The 20,783-nt window shown below is 43.4% G+C and overlaps 1 protein-coding gene across 6 annotated transcripts in view; it reads left to right on the top strand.

Annotated features, from left to right (window-relative positions):
• Nucleotides 1-20,783, top strand: part of Veph1 (ventricular zone expressed PH domain containing 1) — a 228,359-nt gene that overhangs the window by 58,507 nt on the left and 149,069 nt on the right. For 5 of the 6 annotated variants that reach the window (XM_076574202.1, XM_006972627.4, XM_076574200.1 and 2 more), the window contains 2 exons: nt 4,763-4,929; nt 13,206-13,415. In XM_076574202.1, the coding sequence (XP_076430317.1) occupies nt 4,763-4,929; nt 13,206-13,415 (377 nt within the window). Of the gene's footprint in view, nt 1-4,762; nt 4,930-13,205; nt 13,416-17,226; nt 18,291-20,783 lie in introns of those variants that run through there. The other variant, XM_076574204.1, reaches the window with a different exon arrangement.

The raw sequence follows: 20,783 nt of genomic DNA, 5'->3' as shown, positions 1-20,783 counted from the left end.
GAGAATGGTTATCAGTCACAGCCATTGAACCATGAGGGTGAGATGACTCTCAAGTTAGGCCTCTAAGGAGGCTGCCTTTTGGATTTCCATAGGTAAACTCCCCTCCTGCCCCTGCAGGAGGAATCATGCATGGCTTTCCCTGACTGAGTACCACAAGACCCCTGAGTTTGAAAGTAGGGGCTTGCCCTCATGCATCTGGAATGCACATGCATACCAACCACCACAGTAAAATTGAATTCACAGTTAAACATATCTAGACATCTGAAGGAACAGTACATCATAAATAAGAAGCAACAGAAAGTCAAAAGGCATTATGGCCCCTGCTCAAGAACTTCACTTATTTAAAATAGCAGCTAAAAACGTGTATGTTTGAAACCATTTTTAAAGCCAAAAAGAAAAGAAAAGAAAGAAAGAAAGAAAGAAAGAAAGAAAGAAAGAAAGAAAGAAAGAAAGAAAGAAAGAAAGAAAGAAAGAAAGAAGGAAAGAGAGAGAGAAAGAAAGAAATGGCAATGTGAGACAATAAGATATGGTTTAAAAGGCAGTGTGGAAAACTCAGTCAGTCAAGTGCTTCTCTCTTAAGGATGTAGACCCAAGTTTGATTTCCAGATGTAGACCCAAGTTTGATTTCCAGAATCCACACTGAAAAGGTGCAGTGATTCAAGGTCCTAACACCAGTGCTGGGGGGAGGGCCCAGGGGTTCCCTGGCCAGTCAGCTAAGCATACTGGGCAAGTTCAGGCCAGTGAGAGACCCTGTCTCAAAACTCAATGTGGAAGAGCTGGATAACAATGCTTACTGCTCTTTCAAAGCACCAGGACCCACATCGATCTGCTCAGAGCCATCTACTCCAGTTCCAGGGGATCCTATGTCCTTTGACCTCCTCAGGCACATGTGATACATGTAAACTTACGCTGGTACACACAGAGACATAAAAATAAGTAAATCTTAAAAACAAATGTGTAATCACATCAGGAAAGCTTCCACACACATACATGCACCTACATAAACATGCACCCACAGGAACGCACACCCTCAAAAGGCTGTTAAGGGAAAAGCTGAATGTTGTAAAGGACCATTAGCAGTTCCCATAATTCTTGAAAGGTGAATTAAAATTCTTTAAAAAGATCAGGATATCAGTAATGGATAAAATGGCAAGTTAGGCAAAAGTAAAGAAAGTGCTAATGAATTTAGAAGACAGATAAATATATTGATATAAAATACATAAAGACCATGAATGGCCAAATCACAAGAGAGGAACTGACCCGCTACAACAACAACAACAACAACAACAACAAAAATGTGTGTATGTGTGTCACAAGCAATCAAGAAAATGAAAATGAAAACAAAAACTGAGATATAATCTTACACTCCATCAAATTAGCAAAAGGCAAGGAGAGCCAATGTCTGTGGAGGCCAAGCACTGGTGAGAATCTGAGCAGCAGACACCCTCACACTGCTGAAGGCAGTGTAAGCTCTTACAAGTGTGGTGCCAGGCACAATAATGGGCCCCAAAAGATGTCTGTGTGCCAGTCCTTGTAACCTGTGAACATGTTCTATATTACTGCATTCCAGATAGAATTAAAGTTACTACACCAACTAAGAAAACAACCCTAGGGGTCCTAAAAGCCAAAGAGAGTAGGCAAGTGAGATGCATCATTGGATAAAAGCTCCTGCCATGCAAGCCCTGATGACATGAGTTCAATCCTTGGAGCACATGGTGGAGGGAGAGAATCAACTCCTGGAAGCTGTCTTCCAATCTCTACACACATGTCACGGCACACGCATGCACACACATAGTAACTAAAATGTTTTAAAAGGAAGCAAAAGAGGGAGGCAGAAAATGGAATCAGATGAAGAATGATGACAACAGAAAGAAGCAGGACCATAGCGTCACCATGTTTCTAGCTTTGAACGTGATGGAAGGGTCCACAAGCCAGGAAATACACACCAGACTCTAGAACAATGGTTCTCAACCTGTGGGCTACAAATGACCCTTTCACAGGGGTTTCCTAAGACCATCGGAAAACACAGATATTTACCTTATGATTCATAACTGTAGCAAAATTACAGTTATGAAGTAACAATGAAATAGTTTTATGGTTGGGGGTCACCATAACATGAGGAACTGTATTAAAGGGTCGCTGTGTTAGGAAAGGTTGAGAACCACTGCTCTAGAAGCTAGAAGAGTCAAAGAAATGGCCCCTGGAGACTCTGCAAGGACCATGGCAGCCTTGCCTACACCTTTCGCACCGTGCCATTCTTGTCAGGCTGCTGAAAACAGAAGCTAACAAATCTGAGGGATTTCAGGCCTTTTCCTGTTGATTTCTTCTGGAAACCAAAAAAAGTTATGTCTTTCAGCCACAGAGAACGTAAACAAATCAGTTCCCCTGGATAAAAGAGCAGGCAGGAAGAATCCGGATAAGAGGCCAATTTGAATGAAAATCAGCATAATGTGGAATGGAACAAAACAGTTTGCCGCGGGGTCTGTCTACAGTGTACCTGTCCATGTAAAATTATAAAGCGGGCAAACAGCTAAAAGATGTTTATTGATGCACATATGTAAATAAGATATAAACACGTTCACAGCAACTTCAGGGCGATGATTACCTCTGAGGAGAAAAAAAACAGGAAGCACTTGTGGCACAAGGTGAAGATTTGGTAAAGCTGGGTGATGGGTACTCCATTGCTCCTTTCATCACTTATGCTTGCCTGTGGGCTTGAAACATTTAGTATTAAAAAGAACATGTACATTTATGAATGGATTTTTTTTACAGGATTTCTTCATCCAGATTTGCTCATCTGTTACAAAAAAAAAAAGATCAATTGTTTTGCACTTTTTTGTGTGTTTATTTTATTGAAATTGAAATCAGTTGAAAATGAGTAATCTAGGGGTCTCCCCTCCAAAGCACCCAGGGCCTTTGCTGGAGATGGTACTAAAAGTCACACAGCAGTTTCTGTCCCAGATTCTCGCTACAGTCCCATTCAATGGGACTTTTCCCATCAGCTGACCAGTGTGCATCCACAGCCAAGTTCTATGACCTAATGTGTTCTGCATCAACTGCATATTGAATTAGAATTTCCTGGATTTAAGGAGAAGCTCTATATAAATATTAATAAGCAGAACCCAAACAAAATACATTGCTTGGTATTAAATTGATGAAAACAGTGATGGGAACAATTTCTTTTTTAAAAAATTATTTTATTATTTTATGTATACAGGTGTCTTGTCTGCAAGCACAAGCCAGATGCCTATGGAAGCCAGAAGAGGGCGTGGGTCCTCTGTAACTGGAGTTATGGATGGTTGTGAGCTATTATATGGATGCTGGGATCAAACCGCAGTTCTCTGGAAGAGCAGCCAGTGCTCTTAAATGCTGATCCATCTCTCTACCCCAGGAAAAACTTTATGTTTTAGTTTTTAGTTTCAGTTTGGGACGAGGTCCTGCTGTGTAGCCCCGGCCTGTCTTGAACTCATTATATAGGCCAGAACGGGCTCAAACTTGTGGTCATCTTCCTGCCTCAGTATGGCTCTTTCAAATTCTTTAAAAAATTAAAAGTATTTCCAAAATCTTTTATTCTGTAGACGAATTGATAAGACACATTTGAAACTAATTCTATGAAAAAGCAATCCTCAATTTTTTTACCCAAATACGTTGTTTGTCCGTTTTAACTGAATATAAATACTGGTATTCTAGAAATCTAAGCTTTCTTTCCTTTACGTTCATAGTTAAATGTCTTTTGTGTGTTAACATCTCCCCACCACATAGTGAAGGTTTACATATGTGTAGTTTCTGCTTGTTTGATTCTTTCTGTGTATATTTTTTTTTTCTGTGAATAAAGCTAACTTTAAAGTAGAAATAAACCACGAACTGGGTTGGGGTAAATGTGGCCATTTGAAGAGTGCTTCCCCGGCATGTGTAAGGTTCAACCCCAGCACCACTGCCACAACAAAATGTGTAAACAGAATCAAGAAAGTGTTCTTCTAGAAACCAAATCCTCTGAGACACTTAAGTAAGCACTTGACAGCGTTTTGCGGGGGCAATCCATAATATAAAGCGGTAAGCAGCTGTTCCCCACGTGTTGGTGCATTTAAGTCCCTACAGTTTATGGAAGGTTTTTTTTTCCTCAGGTTTTACCATTTTGAATGCAATTGTCACACACGTCTCTGAGGCAAATCACATGCGACAAACAAGCTGAGTGTAAATCCCCCTTGAAATAGTGCAGAAATCAAGGATTTAAATTTGCATTGCTACCTTTTAAACTATTCATAAAAATAAGGCATAGCTTCCATATGTCCATTGTCTCAAGCACGCCCCCCACCCCTCAGGAATGCAAGCGCATTCCTTTGCACATTTTTTTGGTTCAGTTTCGTTTAGGTTCACGCTTGTAACACTGCTCACTTTTCATTTCAATAGCATCCAAGTGTTGCTTCTCATCAGGAATTCTTTATCGGAATTGTCTCCTTAGGGTGTTGTCTGGTTACTGTTAAGTGTGCCTCTAACCCCCATGGAGCATTACTCAGGAAAAAATTTCCTTAGATAATAATGCTGGTTATATCATAAAATACCCCCCTTGTGAAATCACTTGGACTCGTGCGTCAGTGACTAATTTTTTTTTTTTCAGAATGAGCTAGTCTGTTAATTTTAACAGAACATTTGGCTGTTGACTGTACTGCTGAAGTACAAAGATTATTACATTGACAATGATGTTATTTCTATTGCTTTGAGGTTGATAAAGTCGCTGTTGCCTCTATTGTTCTCCCAATAGGAAATGCCATGCTGTTGAGGGTGTTACCTGCTGTGTATGAAAAGCAGCCACAACCAATCAACAGACACCTGGCAGAACTCCTGGCCTTGATGTCTCAATTGGAACAGACAGAGCAGTACCATCTACTACGGCTTTTGCATGTAGCAGCAAAGAGGAAAGATGTGGAGGTAAAAAAGTGTACTGCGTCTGCTTGATATCCGCTGTATATGATAGGCACTCACTGTGACAGCCCACACAGCCAGATATAGTTCTGGATCACTTGAGCAGGATTAATGTGCTTAGGATTTCCCTGTGCATACGTATATAAGCAAAAGCATCTACCTGTTTATAATACATTTGTACAAGAGGAGTGTGTGTGAGTATGTGTGTGTGTGTGTGTGTGAGAGAGAGAGAGAGAGAGAGAGACAGAGAGACAGAGAGAGAGAGAGAGTTGGTTCATATCACTATGGAGGTTGTCATCTGTCCTAGAGACTCAGAAAAGCCAAGGGCACAGTTCTAAATTATACTTTAAAAATGCCGGAAACTAGAGGGCAGATGGTCTAGCACAAGACATCACATAGAGTGTGAATTCTCTCTTCCTTCCCTTTTCCCTTTGTTTAAGTCCCCAACAGATTGACTGATGCCTGTCCATAATGAAGGGGAAATCTCCTCTCCTCAGTCTTCCCATTCAAATGTTATTCTCACCCAAAAATATTTTCACAGACACCCTGACATGTTTAACAAGCATCTGGGCACCCTGTGATCCAATCAAATGGACACAAACTTAACCATCACAGTCACACTGATAAAAAGCAGCGAGCGTGAATCTGCAGCCAGTGCAGGGTAGCTTCAGTGCAATTGAATGTGCAAACAGCTCTAAGAATCTGTATTCTCACAAGCAGGGCCAAGAGAAAGAATTACACATGAGTTGATTTGTGAGTAAATGTGCCCAGAGTCGGGGCAAAAGGTCACTTTCTAGATAGCAAGTCAGTTGTCATTCTTTATGTCCAAGTAGCATACTGACAATTTGGATGCTTGTAATTAGCAAACCACAGTGGTTTCAATGGTGAAAGGAAATTATAGGTAATGTGATAGTAAACAAATAAACAACAAGAACAAAAAACTTACATGAGGCTTGATCTAAAAGACCAAATAATGAGAATGAAATAATATCTCATTCTCTCTTTCCATTTCTCAATAGAAATCGGATACTGTGAGGAAGAGGTGGCTGATGTAGATTTCGGAGGGCTGTGGATTCAGCCTTGGGGGAAAATGGTACAGTGAAGTCCTCTCGTGGGAGTAACATCCAGCTAGAGCCTTAAAAATGCACAGTCTGTGGCAGGGAGAGCAAGGGACAATGGACCTCCAGGAAAAGGAGCAGGGTTAGGAGTTACTAAACACTAAGTATAGCCTTCCCATGATGCCCCAGGACAGAAACCAGGAAGCTGGCCCTTACCTCAGCTGCATCCTCAGAGATCTTTGTTCAGTAGATCAGGCATAAGCCATAGGCTGTTATGACGGGGATCACAAACCAGAAAATAAAGTCAGAGGCTTGGCAGGAGACTGGGAGCTGTGTGCTTCTTCTGTGCAACTTCACTTTTGTCCTTGGGATAATAATAATAACGATAGTATATTATTATCATGACTTATTATTGCTTTTATAACTTATCAATTACTATTATTATGGCTTGTCAGCCTCTTCCAGTTTACTATAAACTCCTTGAAGATCATAGGACATGTCTACATATTCACAACTAGTCCCTAACTTCATGCTGGGCAGATAGTCGGGGTTCAATAGGGACTGAAGAGATAGTTCAGCAGGTAAAGTGCTTGTTGAATATGCATGAGGACCTGAGTTCAATCCTCAGCATCCACATAAAAAGCCAGGTCTCATAGTAGCATATGCTTGCAATACCAGACTGAGAAGGCAGAGACCAAAAAGCCCTGGGGCTCACTGGCCAGTCATCTTAGCTTAATTGTCAAGCCCCAGGTCCCTGTGAGAGACCCTGTTTCCACAAAGAGGGACTACAGCTCCTGAAGAAGAATACCTGAAGTTGACCTCTGGTCTCCACACAAACACACACACATGGATGTGCACATAAGTAAATAGGAATGCTCATGCACGTATACACACACCAAAGTGGTTAGAGGAAGAGATTATTGAATAAATTAGAAATGAATTGATTATTGAATGAATAAGACACCAAAGGAATTAGAAGCCTTAATCAACCGGGAAGAGTTTTAGTATGGTCTCTAAAGGGGGAAACATGACTCAAGAGAATCATGATCTAGAGAAGTAACAGAGGCTTGAGATAGGAATTGACCCTGGCCTGGCCATCTGGACTCGCCAATGACCCCAAAGAATCAATGTATGTGGAGCTGTGCTGAATGGAGGCAGATTCTCATTGTGGGTTGCAGGTAGAAGAAAAGGTTAGGAAATGACCATCTGAGTATGGACTGCCAACTCAGGAAATCCAAAGAAAACAGGAAAAATGAATACACAATAAGAACAGAGAGACAGAAAATGTGAGAGGAACCATGATTACCAGGGATGGAGCTGGGGAAGAGGTGTTTAGAAGATAGGGAACCCGGAGGGACTAAAAGGCCAAATATGGTGCCCATTTCATCTGTGGCCTGGCAACTAAAACAAAACAAATGTGATTTTCAGACAATGGTTCTAGAAATTGCAACGTAAAACAAGACGCCAGGGAACCTTCGGCAGTGTGGTTCAGATCACAAGTGTAGGCGTCAGTTTCAGAAAGGCTGAAGGACAGAAAGGCTGGGGAACATCGGTTATAGATGGATGCGAAGCACGGCTGTGGGATCTTTGAGCCACCTACTAGCAGGCCCATTGAATGGGCATGGTGCTGGGTTTCTTCATTACTGTCACTGCTTTAGAAAGACAACATAAATTCAGTGACTTGAAAGCACACAGATGGGCTTGGGGTTTTTCAGGCCAAAGTCCGAAATAGGTCAGCAGGGCTAATTCCCTCTGTGGGCTTTAGGGATGAGTCTGTTTCCTCGCCTTTTCTGGCTTCCAGGGACTGTTGGCTTTCCAAACACATGATCCACATCACTCTTGCCTCTCTTTTTCTTTCCACATCTCAGACACTGGTCCACCCCGACTGTCTTCTCCAGACCCTTATAATTCCATTGAGAACACCCATATAATCCAAGGGAATCTCCTCACCTCAAGATCACATCTACACAGTTGATCACATCTGGTTCTTCTTGCCACATAAGGTACCATACTCATAGGCTACCTTAAGAAAGGGCTTATGAGTTCCCTATGGGAAGCCATTGTCATGATTACCAGGGATGGAGCTGGGGAAGAGGTGTTTAGAAGATAGGGGACCCTGAGGGACTAAAAGGCCAAATATGGTGCCCGTTTCATCTGTGGCCTGGCAACTAAAACAAAACAAATGTGATTTTCAGACAATGGTTCTAGAAAGACTAATTTGATCTACATCAGCTCCTCTCCCACAGGGCGAGGACTGAGTGTGAAGGCAAACAAAGCCAGTGCAGACTCAGTTAAAGGATGAGGGAAGAGAAAACGCCCTGAAGTCACTCACACTAATTAATGCAAAGAGGTCCAAGAGTGCGGATGACTCCACATGTGGCATTCACAGAGGTCCTGTCGGAACATTACAGCTGTCAAGAAGCAAGGGGAAGGGCCTATGACTCCAGTTAGGTACTTCTTTCTCACCACTTCTTGGCCTCAAAACTTCAAAAAGCTAGTCTGCTGGTAGGTATTGTTTCATGGGCAGTGGGTATTCACAAGCATGCTGTGTTTCCTTCTGTAAGGTTCTTAGCTCACAACTCTGGTCCTGTCCTTGAGACAGACACTAAAATGCTAAAACTTTCTCAGAATCAATCCCATTTCCCCAATTCCTGGTCCGTCTCTCCTCTAAAGCACCCTGAGATACGAGGACTATCTTGCTTTGGTACCACCCTGCTTAATGTTGGTCTCAGCCAACAAAGGATCCCATGACTGGCTTAGCACCTGGTATACAGTAGATATATTTCTCATATGGAGAAGTTAAAATTAGTGCCTAAATTTTCACTAAGGACAGACCTTTGGGGGTTACATCTGCTTCATGGCCTTCCATGATGTGAGAACCCCCAACAGGGACTGAGCTTCCCAAACCATGCTTTCCACACCATGACACTCTGAAATCCTTGAAATCATGAGCTAAAACGTATCCTTCCTTGCTTAAGTTGCTTCTCTCGGCTTTCTTGTTGAGGAAAAGTAACTAAAACAGAGGTTATTAGTGATAGCTCTAATCAGTGCTGTCACTTGCGGGGTTTCCCAGGTTCCTGTTTGATTGGTTGGCTGGGTTTGTCTTGTTTGTTTGTTTGTCTTGTTTGTTTGTTGAATGCTGTGATTCTCATCACCTACCCTTTGTGACCAGTGAGAACATGACTCTCAGAATTGGTCAGTAGTGGGCCGCTGAGAAACTGTTCTTCAGACCATGATCTAGCTCAGGGATTGTTCCCCTTATTAGCCCTTCCCTCCCTGTAAAAGCAGCCCCTCTGGAGACTCCCATCCAAGGCTCTACAGAGACAGACAGTTTCTCTACACAAAGCTGATAGTCCATGAATTCTCAGCATCCACACATCTGTAAGCTCTGAGAAGCAGATGGGTGGCCAGGCACACCTTTATCCTTCTTCACAGACGCTGGGTATCATTCTTTACGGGACACTATTCTTCCCAGATAGAAAGGCAGTTCCTGGCCAGTGACTCATGGTCAGCATCCCCAGGGGAACCTCAGGATCCATTTATAGGAAAAGTCTGTGTGGTCAGTTTTCCAAGTTGCCTTTGTAAGACTAAAGTCAGTGTTTTCTTGGCTGCCGTGGGACATCCTGCAGTCTAGCTAGCAAACAGAACATAATTTATTAATGTGTATGCATACATGTTATTAGCCCCAGGCACAGGCTTCTGGCCCCAGGCATGCAAAGATGAGTGACAGAGAGTGGCAAGTGGAGCTCTCCCTCCTCAGTGTTCAGACCCAGAGGAACCGCTTTTGCAGTCCGGTCCTGAAAGGAGAGTCATTTCCTGGGTTTCACACAACAGAGTAGAACATTCCTCTTCTCCTGCCAAATCTTACAACACCTAACACATCATCCACCAGGCCAGTCGCCAGGCCCACAAGGCTCAGGGGTCACTTTGCATAAATGCTCGAAGTCATTTACAAAACATGAGAAGATTGAGCGATGGGATGTATAGACCACTCAGAGACAGTCTGCAGAGCAGAACCTGTTTCCCAGAACATCAGTGTGGAGGAAATAAGTAGTGGTAAACAGAAAGAATGGCAATCAGCTTTGTAGATTCATAGAAATTAATGAAGTCTTGACACTAGCTAAGTTAACTAAAATAGAAATTTTTGCTGGAGAACGAATTTAAGTGGTAGTGTACACACACACACACACACACACACACACACACACACACACACACTTTGCCTTATCTTCCATATATAGGTCTTGAAATGCCATTTACTACCAACCAAACAGGGCATAATTTCCCGATGGCCCTAGTCTTGAGGTGCCCTTGGCTTCGGGGAGAGGTAGCCACAGAATTTCAACTCTGTGATGAGGCCAACATTATGAACTGCTATGAGGGATTCAAGGAGAAGAGCCTGGTGTTCAGGAAGAACCAGAGAATCCAAGGCTGAGATTCTGCCCTGGCTGTTTGCTTTGGAGAGTTCTGTTCAAGCCTCTGCCCGCCTGCACTCTAGTTTAAACCCACAGCCCAGGGCACTAGGGCCTTGGAATTTTTTTAGACACCTTGAGCCTGCCTCTGCTGTTTCTGCAGGGCAGGCTCTTCACAGCTCAAGCTACTCCAAGAGTATGATTGACTATGGCCCTTATGAGTCCTTTGCTTGCTTATCTTACCAAAATAACAGGATTCAGGAATTGGTAAAGAGAAATGAGTTTATTTGCAGTTTGGGCCAGAACAAAAGGGGGAAAATTCTTAGTTTTTCCCATCTTTCCTGTTGTAGTCATACAATTTATGGGGAGTGGGGGTGGGGGGGTGGGAGTGGAACAGCCAGAAAGTGCATGTCAGTAGATTTAGCTGTGAGGTAAGCTGTCAGAACTGTGAGAGATTGTCCTGAGGGGGATCCCTTCATGGAAACAGGCTTCAAGCTATTCTTATTCTTAACATACTTTCTGGAGAAATTTTAATTTTTAGGGTCCACCTTACACTGTTAAGTGACCTCATATTCCTGAGAAGTGGCTTAAATAAGCCTGAGATAGCCACAGGCAGAGGAGAGGGGGTGGGGTCGTCTCTTTTACTTCCTCCACCCAGGCCAGGCCAAAGAAGGCAAGTCGGAATGAAGCATCGTAGACTGTTACAAGGCTCATTCATCAGGCAGAAGGATTGCAAGGGCTGCTGAATATTTGGATGTGTGACGTGCAGGACTCTCTTGGTACCCTAGCCCTGGGTCCTCTGTCTACAGCGTGGGCAGAAGGGAAAGTCGAATGTAAAAGCAGGGGCTTCCTCTGTCAAGCTGCTGAAGCAGTCAGCACCAGGAAGGCCTGCCATGGGGAAGAAGCAGCAGAAACACCCCTAAGTGAAGACCCTGCAAGGCCACAGCTTGGGCTTCTGGCCTTGGGCCGTGAGGGAGTCTTTGAAAGTCTCTAAGGGAAGCTTGGCATCATCAGGTTGGAGTTTTAGGGCAAGGTGCTCTGGAGGCAGTGGGCAGACTAAGCGGAAGGGACAAAGGAAGCCATTGGGGGCTTCTTTCAGTAGTAGAGACAGGGGGAAGACGTTTATGTCAGCTTCCTCTCTGCCTGCCATCTGTACTGTCTCTGTGACTGCTCTGCTCTCAGCTGGGACAGGGCTTGCTCCTAGACATGAAGTCAACCCAACATGACGGCACTGGAGACGGGGGCCCTGCGTGTGTGTGGAAGATAAAATTTCTCCTGCCAGGGCATCATTCTCAATGTGTGGGACAAACTTCGAATTATCTTTCTTTTCTATCACTGTCATAATAAACTTGGTATAATAGGAATTCACAGTGAAATACTCAGCTTTTGTTTCATGTATAAAGTCGTCATTGCTGTTTACAGTATCCAAGATGGCTCTGCTTTCTGGGCCTTCTCTGGAGTCATCTGTCCCTCTCAGGGAGTTGGGGGATTCCTTTGCCTGGTGCCTGCCTGCTTTTCTGTTTTGTTTTTTCTTTTCTCCTTCTTTCTTTTTTGTCCTCCGCCTTTCCCCATTTCCTTCTTCTCCTTTTTCCTTTTATCCATGGAAGAATGGACAGATACAGCACAGCCTTGTGAGACTTTGGCTATGTGGCTGGGGTTTAAATTAAAACTCAGCGTTGGCATGTAAAGAACCATGTGTCACAGAAACTTCTTGTTCCAGGAATAGGATCTGAAGGGCAAGGGCTAGGATATGGGGTTTTCTGGAAGGGGCAGGAAATGTGTGAGCATTTTCCATTTCCAAATGCCTCAGGTCAGGTGTGTTTCCCTGACCCAGAGCAGTTGGCTGACATTTTTGCTGTCTGTGCCAGGGACCTCTCGTGGTGTAACCTGACATGCAATCCTTCCCCAATGCACAGGCAGCATTTACAGAGCTGCAGATGTGTGACTTGTCAGGAACTAGCCATGCTCTTCCCTCCCAGAGCACTTAAATGACTATGAAGTTTAAGTCTACATGTTAGGATGATTTTAGTTATCTTCAGACTATCCTTGGTTTGTCCCTGCTCAAATTCTATGTGTGGCTCCCTTCCCGTATCTGTGTGTATTAAGGATTTTATCTCACAGAAAGTCACTTTTTAAATATTAATTAAATAATAATTAATACAATTAATTCTTGTATTCATACAGCAATGGGAATGTGGTGGAAGTCATTTTGCTTTAACAATTATACCTTCTCATGACGTTCTCTGGTAGAAGTGGAGATGGAGAACAAGTGAGAAAGCCTTCCTGCTTTCTTGTCTCCACTATGAAGCATTTCTAAATGGAATTCTCCCAGACCAGAGGCTTTAGTGCCATCAGCCAGCGCTCTTATTCACTGGCTCTTCTGCTGCAGCTCTGGTGGCCGGTGAAGAATGCGAGCATTCCCGTGGCACATCCAGACTTGGCTTGGGCATCCACGACATGAGAACTCTGTGGACTTCACTTTTCAGTAGCAGAGCATGACTTCAGAGGAAAGCAGACTCGGTTGCAGAAGGTTTTATTGTAAATTTTAGATTCCAAAGTCTGGAGATTTACCACGAGTTTTGTAATCCCAGGAGGTGTTGCCTGCTAGTGTACTATTTAATATGTTGTTGTCCATATGCCTATAATCCCAGCACTCGGGAGGCTGGAGCAGGAGGAGTGTTTCCAAATGAGTCCAGCCTATGCTATGTGTGGGACTGTCACAGCCAAGTTTTCTTTTGAAAGTGATTCTGATTTGACTCATGTTTCTCACTGTCTTTTCTTTCTCCTTTATTCCTCTCCTCTCTCCTTGCAGGTGGTTCAGAAATGTGTTCCTTTCCTGATCAGGCATTTGAAGGATTCAACCCACAATGACTACATCCTAAACATCCTCATAGAAATAGCAGGCTGTGAGCCACTGGCTTTGAGCAGCTTTCTACCAATGCTGAAGGAGATTGGGGAGAGAGTCCCCTACCTCACCGGACAAATAGCAAGGATCTTTGGTGCTGTTGGACATGTGGATGAAGTAAGTTTGGCCCTTCTCCCTTTCCCTCTCTTTCCTTCCTTCCTTCCTTCCTTCCTTCCTTCCTTCCTTCCTTCCTTCCTTCCTTCCTCACTCACTCACTCACTCACTCACTCACTCACTCTAACCTCCAAAGTTGTCCAGGACTTCTGAGAGTTTCTATTTCTTTCTTGAAGCTTTTGAGTCACCATGGCCTCTGGATCAATGTAGCAAGGGTCCGTAGAAAGTTCCAGAATTGAGAATTTCATTGCTAGTGTGTCCTTTGAGGTAGAAGGAGGGTTAAAATGGAATAGAAAAATTTTGACATAGTCAAGACCACTATGTAGTGCCAACAGCCCTTAGCAAGGGCTTCATCACATTATCTGTTGCAGCTGTGCTTAGCACGGGACATTGTGAGCGGAGTTAGGTCTCGGAGATGCCCATCCCGAACGCCCATAGCTACCACGTCAAAGAGTGCTCTGAGCATTCTTGGTGATGTTATTTGGGAGAGATAAATAAATGTTTGTGGATGTTGAGAAGTTCTAGTGTAAATATTTGCATAAGGGAGTCTTACAAGAGTGACGGGACAGCATCAGGGGTTGTGAGCATTGCACGAGGAGAGTGCATCTAGCGGTCCAGGTTTTGAAGGCTGTGCATGTGAACGCACAGACACACCGTGTTTGCATAGGTAGTCCGAATTCTTAGTTATCCTGTTAAAAAATAAAAGTAAGTATATAACGGAGGTTTTCACTTATCTGGCTTACATACAACTATCAATTCGATAATATAAAATTGCCCAATATTTTTAAAGAATCCCATAGCTCATCTAAATTTAGTTTTATTTATATATAAATTATATATATATATATATATATATATATATATATATATATATATATATAAATTGACTCTGTATAAGATAAAGTTAAGAGTCAGAAAGGGCCTGATGGTTTAGTCACTAAGAACACAGGCTGTTTTTCCAGATGACCCAGGTTAGATTCCCAGCACTCACATGGCAGGTCCCAAACCATCCATATAACTCCAGCTCCAGAGGATCTGACATCTTCTTCTGAGTCTGCTAACCTTGTAGTTCATTGCAAGTACCAACAAATATTAAAAATATTAAAAATCTAACCATTTAAAAGTCCTTCGTTAGCTTTAAAGTTGGAATTTTGAGAAACTTTAAAGTTCATGTGTCTTAGGATTAAGCAGCAAGTTAGTGCTGAATATGAGTGAATTTGTTCTTCCCCACATAGAAAAGCTTGTAGTGCAATACTGTCGGAGGCTGGAGCCGAGCAGCTGGATTTACCTGCTTGTGAATTTCTATCAGGCTCTTCCAAAAGGAACAAGGAATTTCACTGAGGCACATGGAGAGTCAGCATGAGGGCCGACATCCAGTACAGCATCCGGGGCACCTATGAGAGTCTAATATAGACGGAGAAGCAAAAACTTTGCTCTAAACAAAACTCTACTGCTGTCTGTGTGGAGGGCTCAGGACATGGGAAATTGGTGGAATATAGGAATGAATGAGGCATACGGTGATTGTGGGTGCTCACTATAGACAGCCACGTGACCGCTGTAAGCCCTGGCCCTTTGAGACTCTCCTTTATCCTGTATTTTATCTTATTTGAAAATTAACACAATTAGAATTTTTCTCCTTGGCACCCAAGTAAACACTTCGGTTATGTTCAGGAGTTTGGCATATTGGGGATTCAAAAGATTATAGAAACACAGAAATGTCAAACCAAATTCCGGATCTTGTTCCTAATTTTGATAAGTACAAACTGGAGCTGAGCGGAGGGAGCCTCCTGTTAGATCCTTGTTAACTGTCTGAATTCCAGCAACAGCATCCTAAAAGTACGCAGTCATCAGCCTGAGATGGCCACAGGGTAGAGTCAAGCATTATTAATTGGCTCATGTCTCACCTTCTGTGTCTGCATGAAGCCAGGCATCAGATCTAAAGAGATGGCTGCTGGGAGCCGGACTGGATGTGATTGTCTGTTAAATCAGGGTCCATCTGGGTGGGCAAACTGTTTCAACAGCTTGGTAGCAGCCTCACAATTTTCCAGTCTGTATTGACCAGCATGGGAAAGTTGTATGCATACAACAAAACACAAAATCCTACAAAACCTGTTTCCTCTACCCTGTAAAATTAACTCAGAAATCTTTTCTGTCCAAATTAAAAGGGAACTATGCTAAATTGCTGTGTTATGATCGGGTCATTGTGGGATGCCATGTAATGACTGGTAGACCATTTCCAAGCATGTGCTTGCATCTGAAACACAATTATTGCATGGAGGGTTCAAATGGAAGAGACCAAAGGGCAAAGAAACATGCTTCTGGGGCCGCCCTATTCCATCCAGTAAAGGTCATATCAGTTCTCCATCACTTGGGGATTTACTCTCCTCCTTTGGGATGCTCAGTTGAATAAATACACACACAAGAGATAGCAATTTAATAGACTCACCCTAACTATTGCAAAAAGTATAAAGGTCCCTTTTCTCCTTTCTCAGGAGAAAAGAGGAGACTGAAATGCAGTGCCCTTTAACACCAGAAATAACTTCTTAATGGCTTATCAGGGTCCATCCCCAAGCACACAGCAGGGCAGTTCATGTAAATACCTGGCATGTAACAATTGAGTTTCAATGACCACAAAACAGCAGCATAATAGCCCTGCCCATGTGGAGAAGGCCAGTAAGGGAGCTTCTTCCCACTCTAATGCATCTCTCTTGGGGTTACCTGCTTTATTCCCAAAGATACTGTGGCCCCTCTTCTCTTCTCTGAGCTCATCTACTATTACAGGAAACTATCAAAATATTTGTCTTCACTCAGCCCTCCTCAGCCTCCTGCTTTTCCCTTGTCTCCTGACTTTCTGTCTACTTGGAATTTTAATACTCCCCTGAACACACCTTGCTCCAGCACACACCTCGATCTGGATAGTCTTCCCCCCCTCCCCTACTTACCTTGCCTACCCTGGATCAAATGCTGTCCCCTATGTGAATCCTTGCAAGCCTTCTCAGGAAAGTGAGTCACCACAGTCTATACTCCCTCAACGCTTGGGCTGCACCTCCCATCTACTAGCTGTGCCAGGTCAGTTTCTCCTCCAGTGGCTGAGATTCCAGAGAATATGAGTCACCTCCTATCTGTCTGTTGTGGTTCCTTCTGTGGCTGTGATAAAGCACTCTGACCAAAAGCAGCTTGGGAAATAAAGAGTTTAAGTAGTACTCTTTCCAAGTCACAAGTCATCATTAAGGAAAGTCAGGGCAGGAACTCCAGGCAGAAACTTATAGGCAGGAATCAAGTAACAGTGCTGTTTGCTAAGTCTCTTTCTGGATGGCTTTCTGGTGTACAGGCTCATGCTCACCTGGTTTCTTATATAGCCAAGTCCAGCTCTCTGTATGGTGCCACCCACAGTGGGCTGGGCGCTCCTGCATCAGTTAATAATGAAGACAACCCCAACCTGATAGGGACAATTACTCAATGGAGTACTTTTTGTTAGAAGAGTCTAGGCTGTGTCAAGATGACAGTGAATGCCAATTAGGAGAGCATCTGAATTTACTTGTGTCCAAAAAAATGAATGAGCACTCAGGAGTGCTATTAATTAATAATTTGAATGCTGGATTCTTATTTGACAATTTTGTTTGATCACATCATTCTCTAATTCGTCTAGGGGACATAGTTATAACAAGAGAGGAAAATAACCAAATCACATTGTATCATACATATATATGCAAACATTATCAATTAAGAAATAAGGTGTGGGTTGGGGCAAATAGCACAATGTTTAGCATGCACATAATGCACGTAGCCCTAAGTTCAATATCTTGTACTACAGTGATTAAATAAATAAACGGATCAATTAACAACAGAGGAGGATGAGATATTAATATGGAGAGGCGGAAAACTTTAGAACCTACACAATTTATCCCTGGTATCTAACTAATGAAAAATGACAGAGAGGACCAATATCTGGAAAGTATGTGATAGAAACATGACCATCTATGATACCAAAGGACCCTGCCTCCCTGAATGGTGGCCTAAATGAACGATAATTCTGAATTGACCATGAAAATGAGTGGCCAAGAGCCCCAGGCTGAAAATTCTCAGAAGTGCAGCTACAAGAGGGTCCATTCATCTCTGCACTGAATGTAGGATGATCACCAGCAAAGATGTCTCATGAATGAGCTTGCTTACAATGGGGCCATCTGCACAGCATCATATGGTGACATGGGATCTCATGCCACCCGCCTCGGTTTCAATCCTAACTCACTCACTTTCCAGCTATGTGGCCTTGGGTAAGTCAATACAACTTTTCTTCACTCACATTCCTCATCTGCAAGTTGGGAATTAGTGATATTATTCACCTCATAAATTTGTTGTGAGTTTAATGAGTTAAACTGTAAGTCAGTGTCTAGAAATTAATGCATAACCAGGAGATGTCAGCATTTTCTGCCTTTCCTGGTTGTTGTCTGATACTTTTTCATCGCATTTGTTGGTAGACAAGCTGAAACTTGGGCCTAAGACTGAAATTAGGAAGACAGCAACCATATAAATGGCGGGTTTTGTCATTGGTTCTGCAACGTTGAATGGATGTGTATATGTGGGACAAGTCAAATTACGGGCGAAGAGAATTAGAACAAATTACCAGAGACACCTACAGGCATCATTAAAGATGGAGTGCAGAGCCAATTACCTGCACCTTTTTGAACAAACTACCACTCTATGCGATGTCTGCTGTATATTGATATTTATACTGATAGACATCATTCCTGGGGAAAATAAGAGTAACAGAGATATAAGGGCGTATTTCATGAGTTTTGCCTTTGGTTCTTGGGGCACTAGAAACACACTGCTTTCTATAAATGGCAGGTGGTCCCAGCAAACCCCCCCCAAAAAACCACTCAGTATGCTCATAAAAATTCTTATCTTTAAACTCTCATTAGTAAGATGTGAAGGGGGCTAAATTGAGTCCAAAGTGGGGTGTCGTTCTTGTCCATGGAGGATAAAAACTGAATGTCTTTCCAATTATAGAAGATTTTTTCCCTATTCATTTCATTTCTTTTCTCTTCGTTGTTTCTTTCTTTCTTTCTTTCTTTCTTTTTTAAGACAGGGTTTCTCTGTGTAGTTTTGGTACCTGTCCTGGATCTTGCTCTGTAGACCATGCTGGCCTCGAACTCACAGAGATCCACCTAGCTCTGCCTCCCCAGTGCTGGGATTAAAGGCGTGCGCCACTGCCGCCTGGCTTCCATTCATTTGTTCATTGGGGTCTTGTCCATGCAAAGGGTCTCAGCACATTTTTAGGTTGTCATGACCTCCTTCCTAAGTAGTAACCATGGAAAGGACTCCTTCAGGAACCATTTCTTTTTTCTTCCTTTCTTTCTTCCTTTCTTTTTTCTTTTTCTTTTTTTTTCTTTTTTCTTTCTTTTTTTTTGAGAAGCCAACTTGAATCTGTGAGTTCTTTCCACCTGTCTAAGTCTCTAAGTCTCAGGTCAATGGAGTAAAGCTGTTTTCTTTACCAGACACATCCTCATTAAAGCCTGGTCTCCTTGGTCAACATGTGGCGTATGCTCTGCCACCGTATTTTGAGTCCATTCCAGACCTAGGAAGCAGCTGACCTGTGTATAAAAACAGGTGAAGTGATCTCATGGCCAGAGGAAGGATGCTGTGGCCGCTTGTTTTTCCTTAGCTGCCGACCACCAGGCTGCACCTGTGAAGAGTCAAGCAGCATGCCCCAAAGTGCAGTCACTGTCATTATGGGTGTTAGGTCCTGTGCCATCTGTCTTGTTTTTCTAACTGGCTAGAATATGCTGGCCAAGCACCAGGATGTTTATGACATCCTCTCTGGGCTCAGAGTCATGGACACTTTTCAGATAGAGAAATGATACACGTTCTGACCAGGGTGCATTTCTGTGACATCCGGTGGCCCTGTATACAGAGTTCCAGCAGGGAAAGGAAAAGAATGACAGAGGCAGCTGAGAGCCAGATCACTGCCCTCATCCTGGCCGCTGTAAACCATCCTGCAGAGCAGAGATGGCCAGGGGATGGACGCCTTCCATATGCAAATCAAGACTGAAGAACCTGAGGGTGTGATTGTTCAACTAGCAGAAGGAGCTGCAGCCGGGAACCTCAGTTTCCCCAGGGACAACGAACTTGATTAAAAGAAGTAGTCTGTTTTAATTTAGAAGTTAATTGTCGGTTGGCACCAACTGCCTGCTCTCCAAATCTACAAAACTGCCATCAGTTGAAGAAGATATTTGTTGTTCTGAAATGGAAATAACTTTGCTTCCTTCCTTTTCGTTTTTCCTGGGAATTTAACCTAACTCTGTGCATGCTAGGTGTTAAGTGAGGGTTATCTAGAGAAACAAGGCTAATAGAATATGTGTGTGTGTGTGTGGGGGGGTGTCCTACAAATTATATCTGTATGAATGTATTATACATTCAAATAAAAGTGCTGATGTTCATTCCTCCCCATCCCAAGGGGTGCAGCCTGAGCTGCTGACTGTGAGCACCAGCCCTGGTGCAGGTGATGGAAACACAGAAAGAGGAGACACATAGTCCCTGCTCTAGGCAAGTTCATAGGGCGAAAGAGATGTCAACAGAAATCTGGAATTTAATTTTGTACTTTCTGTTCTAAAGTTTGAACTGGATAAGTAACACTCCACAGGGGTTTTGGGACAGTGTTACTAATTTGGCTTGTAAGATGACCCGAAAGACCCTGAATGTTCTGGAACCCTGAAGAGTTTCACTGGCCTGGGGGATGGGATGAATAGTGGGCAGGAGGGAGAGAGCTGGGGCTGGGCAGTGGATGGAAGCCAGCTTGTGGAAACCCCTCATTAATCAGCAGACCATGCCTGTGTTCTCTCTCTACTCTGCCCAGGTGGTTTGGAACAGTATGTCGTCTCTGCCCATAGTATAAGCAAGGAGGGCTACATTCCTCCCAGCTCCCCAGGAACTGAGAGACTACGTGAAAGGCCAAACAGTCCCCACAAATAGTTACGAATGTGAATAGAAAGTAATGATTTCTGAAGTGACAGAGCCACACTGTTGGTTTTTTGTGGCGCTCTTACCCTGCGAGGAAACGTCACGAAACATGGCAGAATCCACTAACTAGAGTCTTATTAAGATAAGGGAGAGGGACAGATGTGCACAGGCCTGCGGAAAGACACGTGAGTGAAGTGGACCCCGGGAATCACGGCATCGGCTTATAAAGGCTGGGCCGAGCCTGCGCACACAGGTCCATGTGGCTATTCCACGCACGCAGGTACATCACATGGTTGTGCTGTGCACTTTACACAACCACGCAAAGCCATGGGGTCTTGGTCACGCCAGACGTTTTGACCCGGAAATGACTAGGCGGAAGTGACTAGGCCCCGCCGGGCATGGGGGCGTGTT

The sequence above is a fragment of the Peromyscus maniculatus genome, chromosome 6, assembly GCF_049852395.1.
Source record: "Peromyscus maniculatus bairdii isolate BWxNUB_F1_BW_parent chromosome 6, HU_Pman_BW_mat_3.1, whole genome shotgun sequence".
In the NCBI taxonomy this organism is placed as follows: Eukaryota; Metazoa; Chordata; class Mammalia; order Rodentia; family Cricetidae; genus Peromyscus; species Peromyscus maniculatus.
This window is presented reverse-complemented; position numbering and strand designations above follow the sequence as displayed.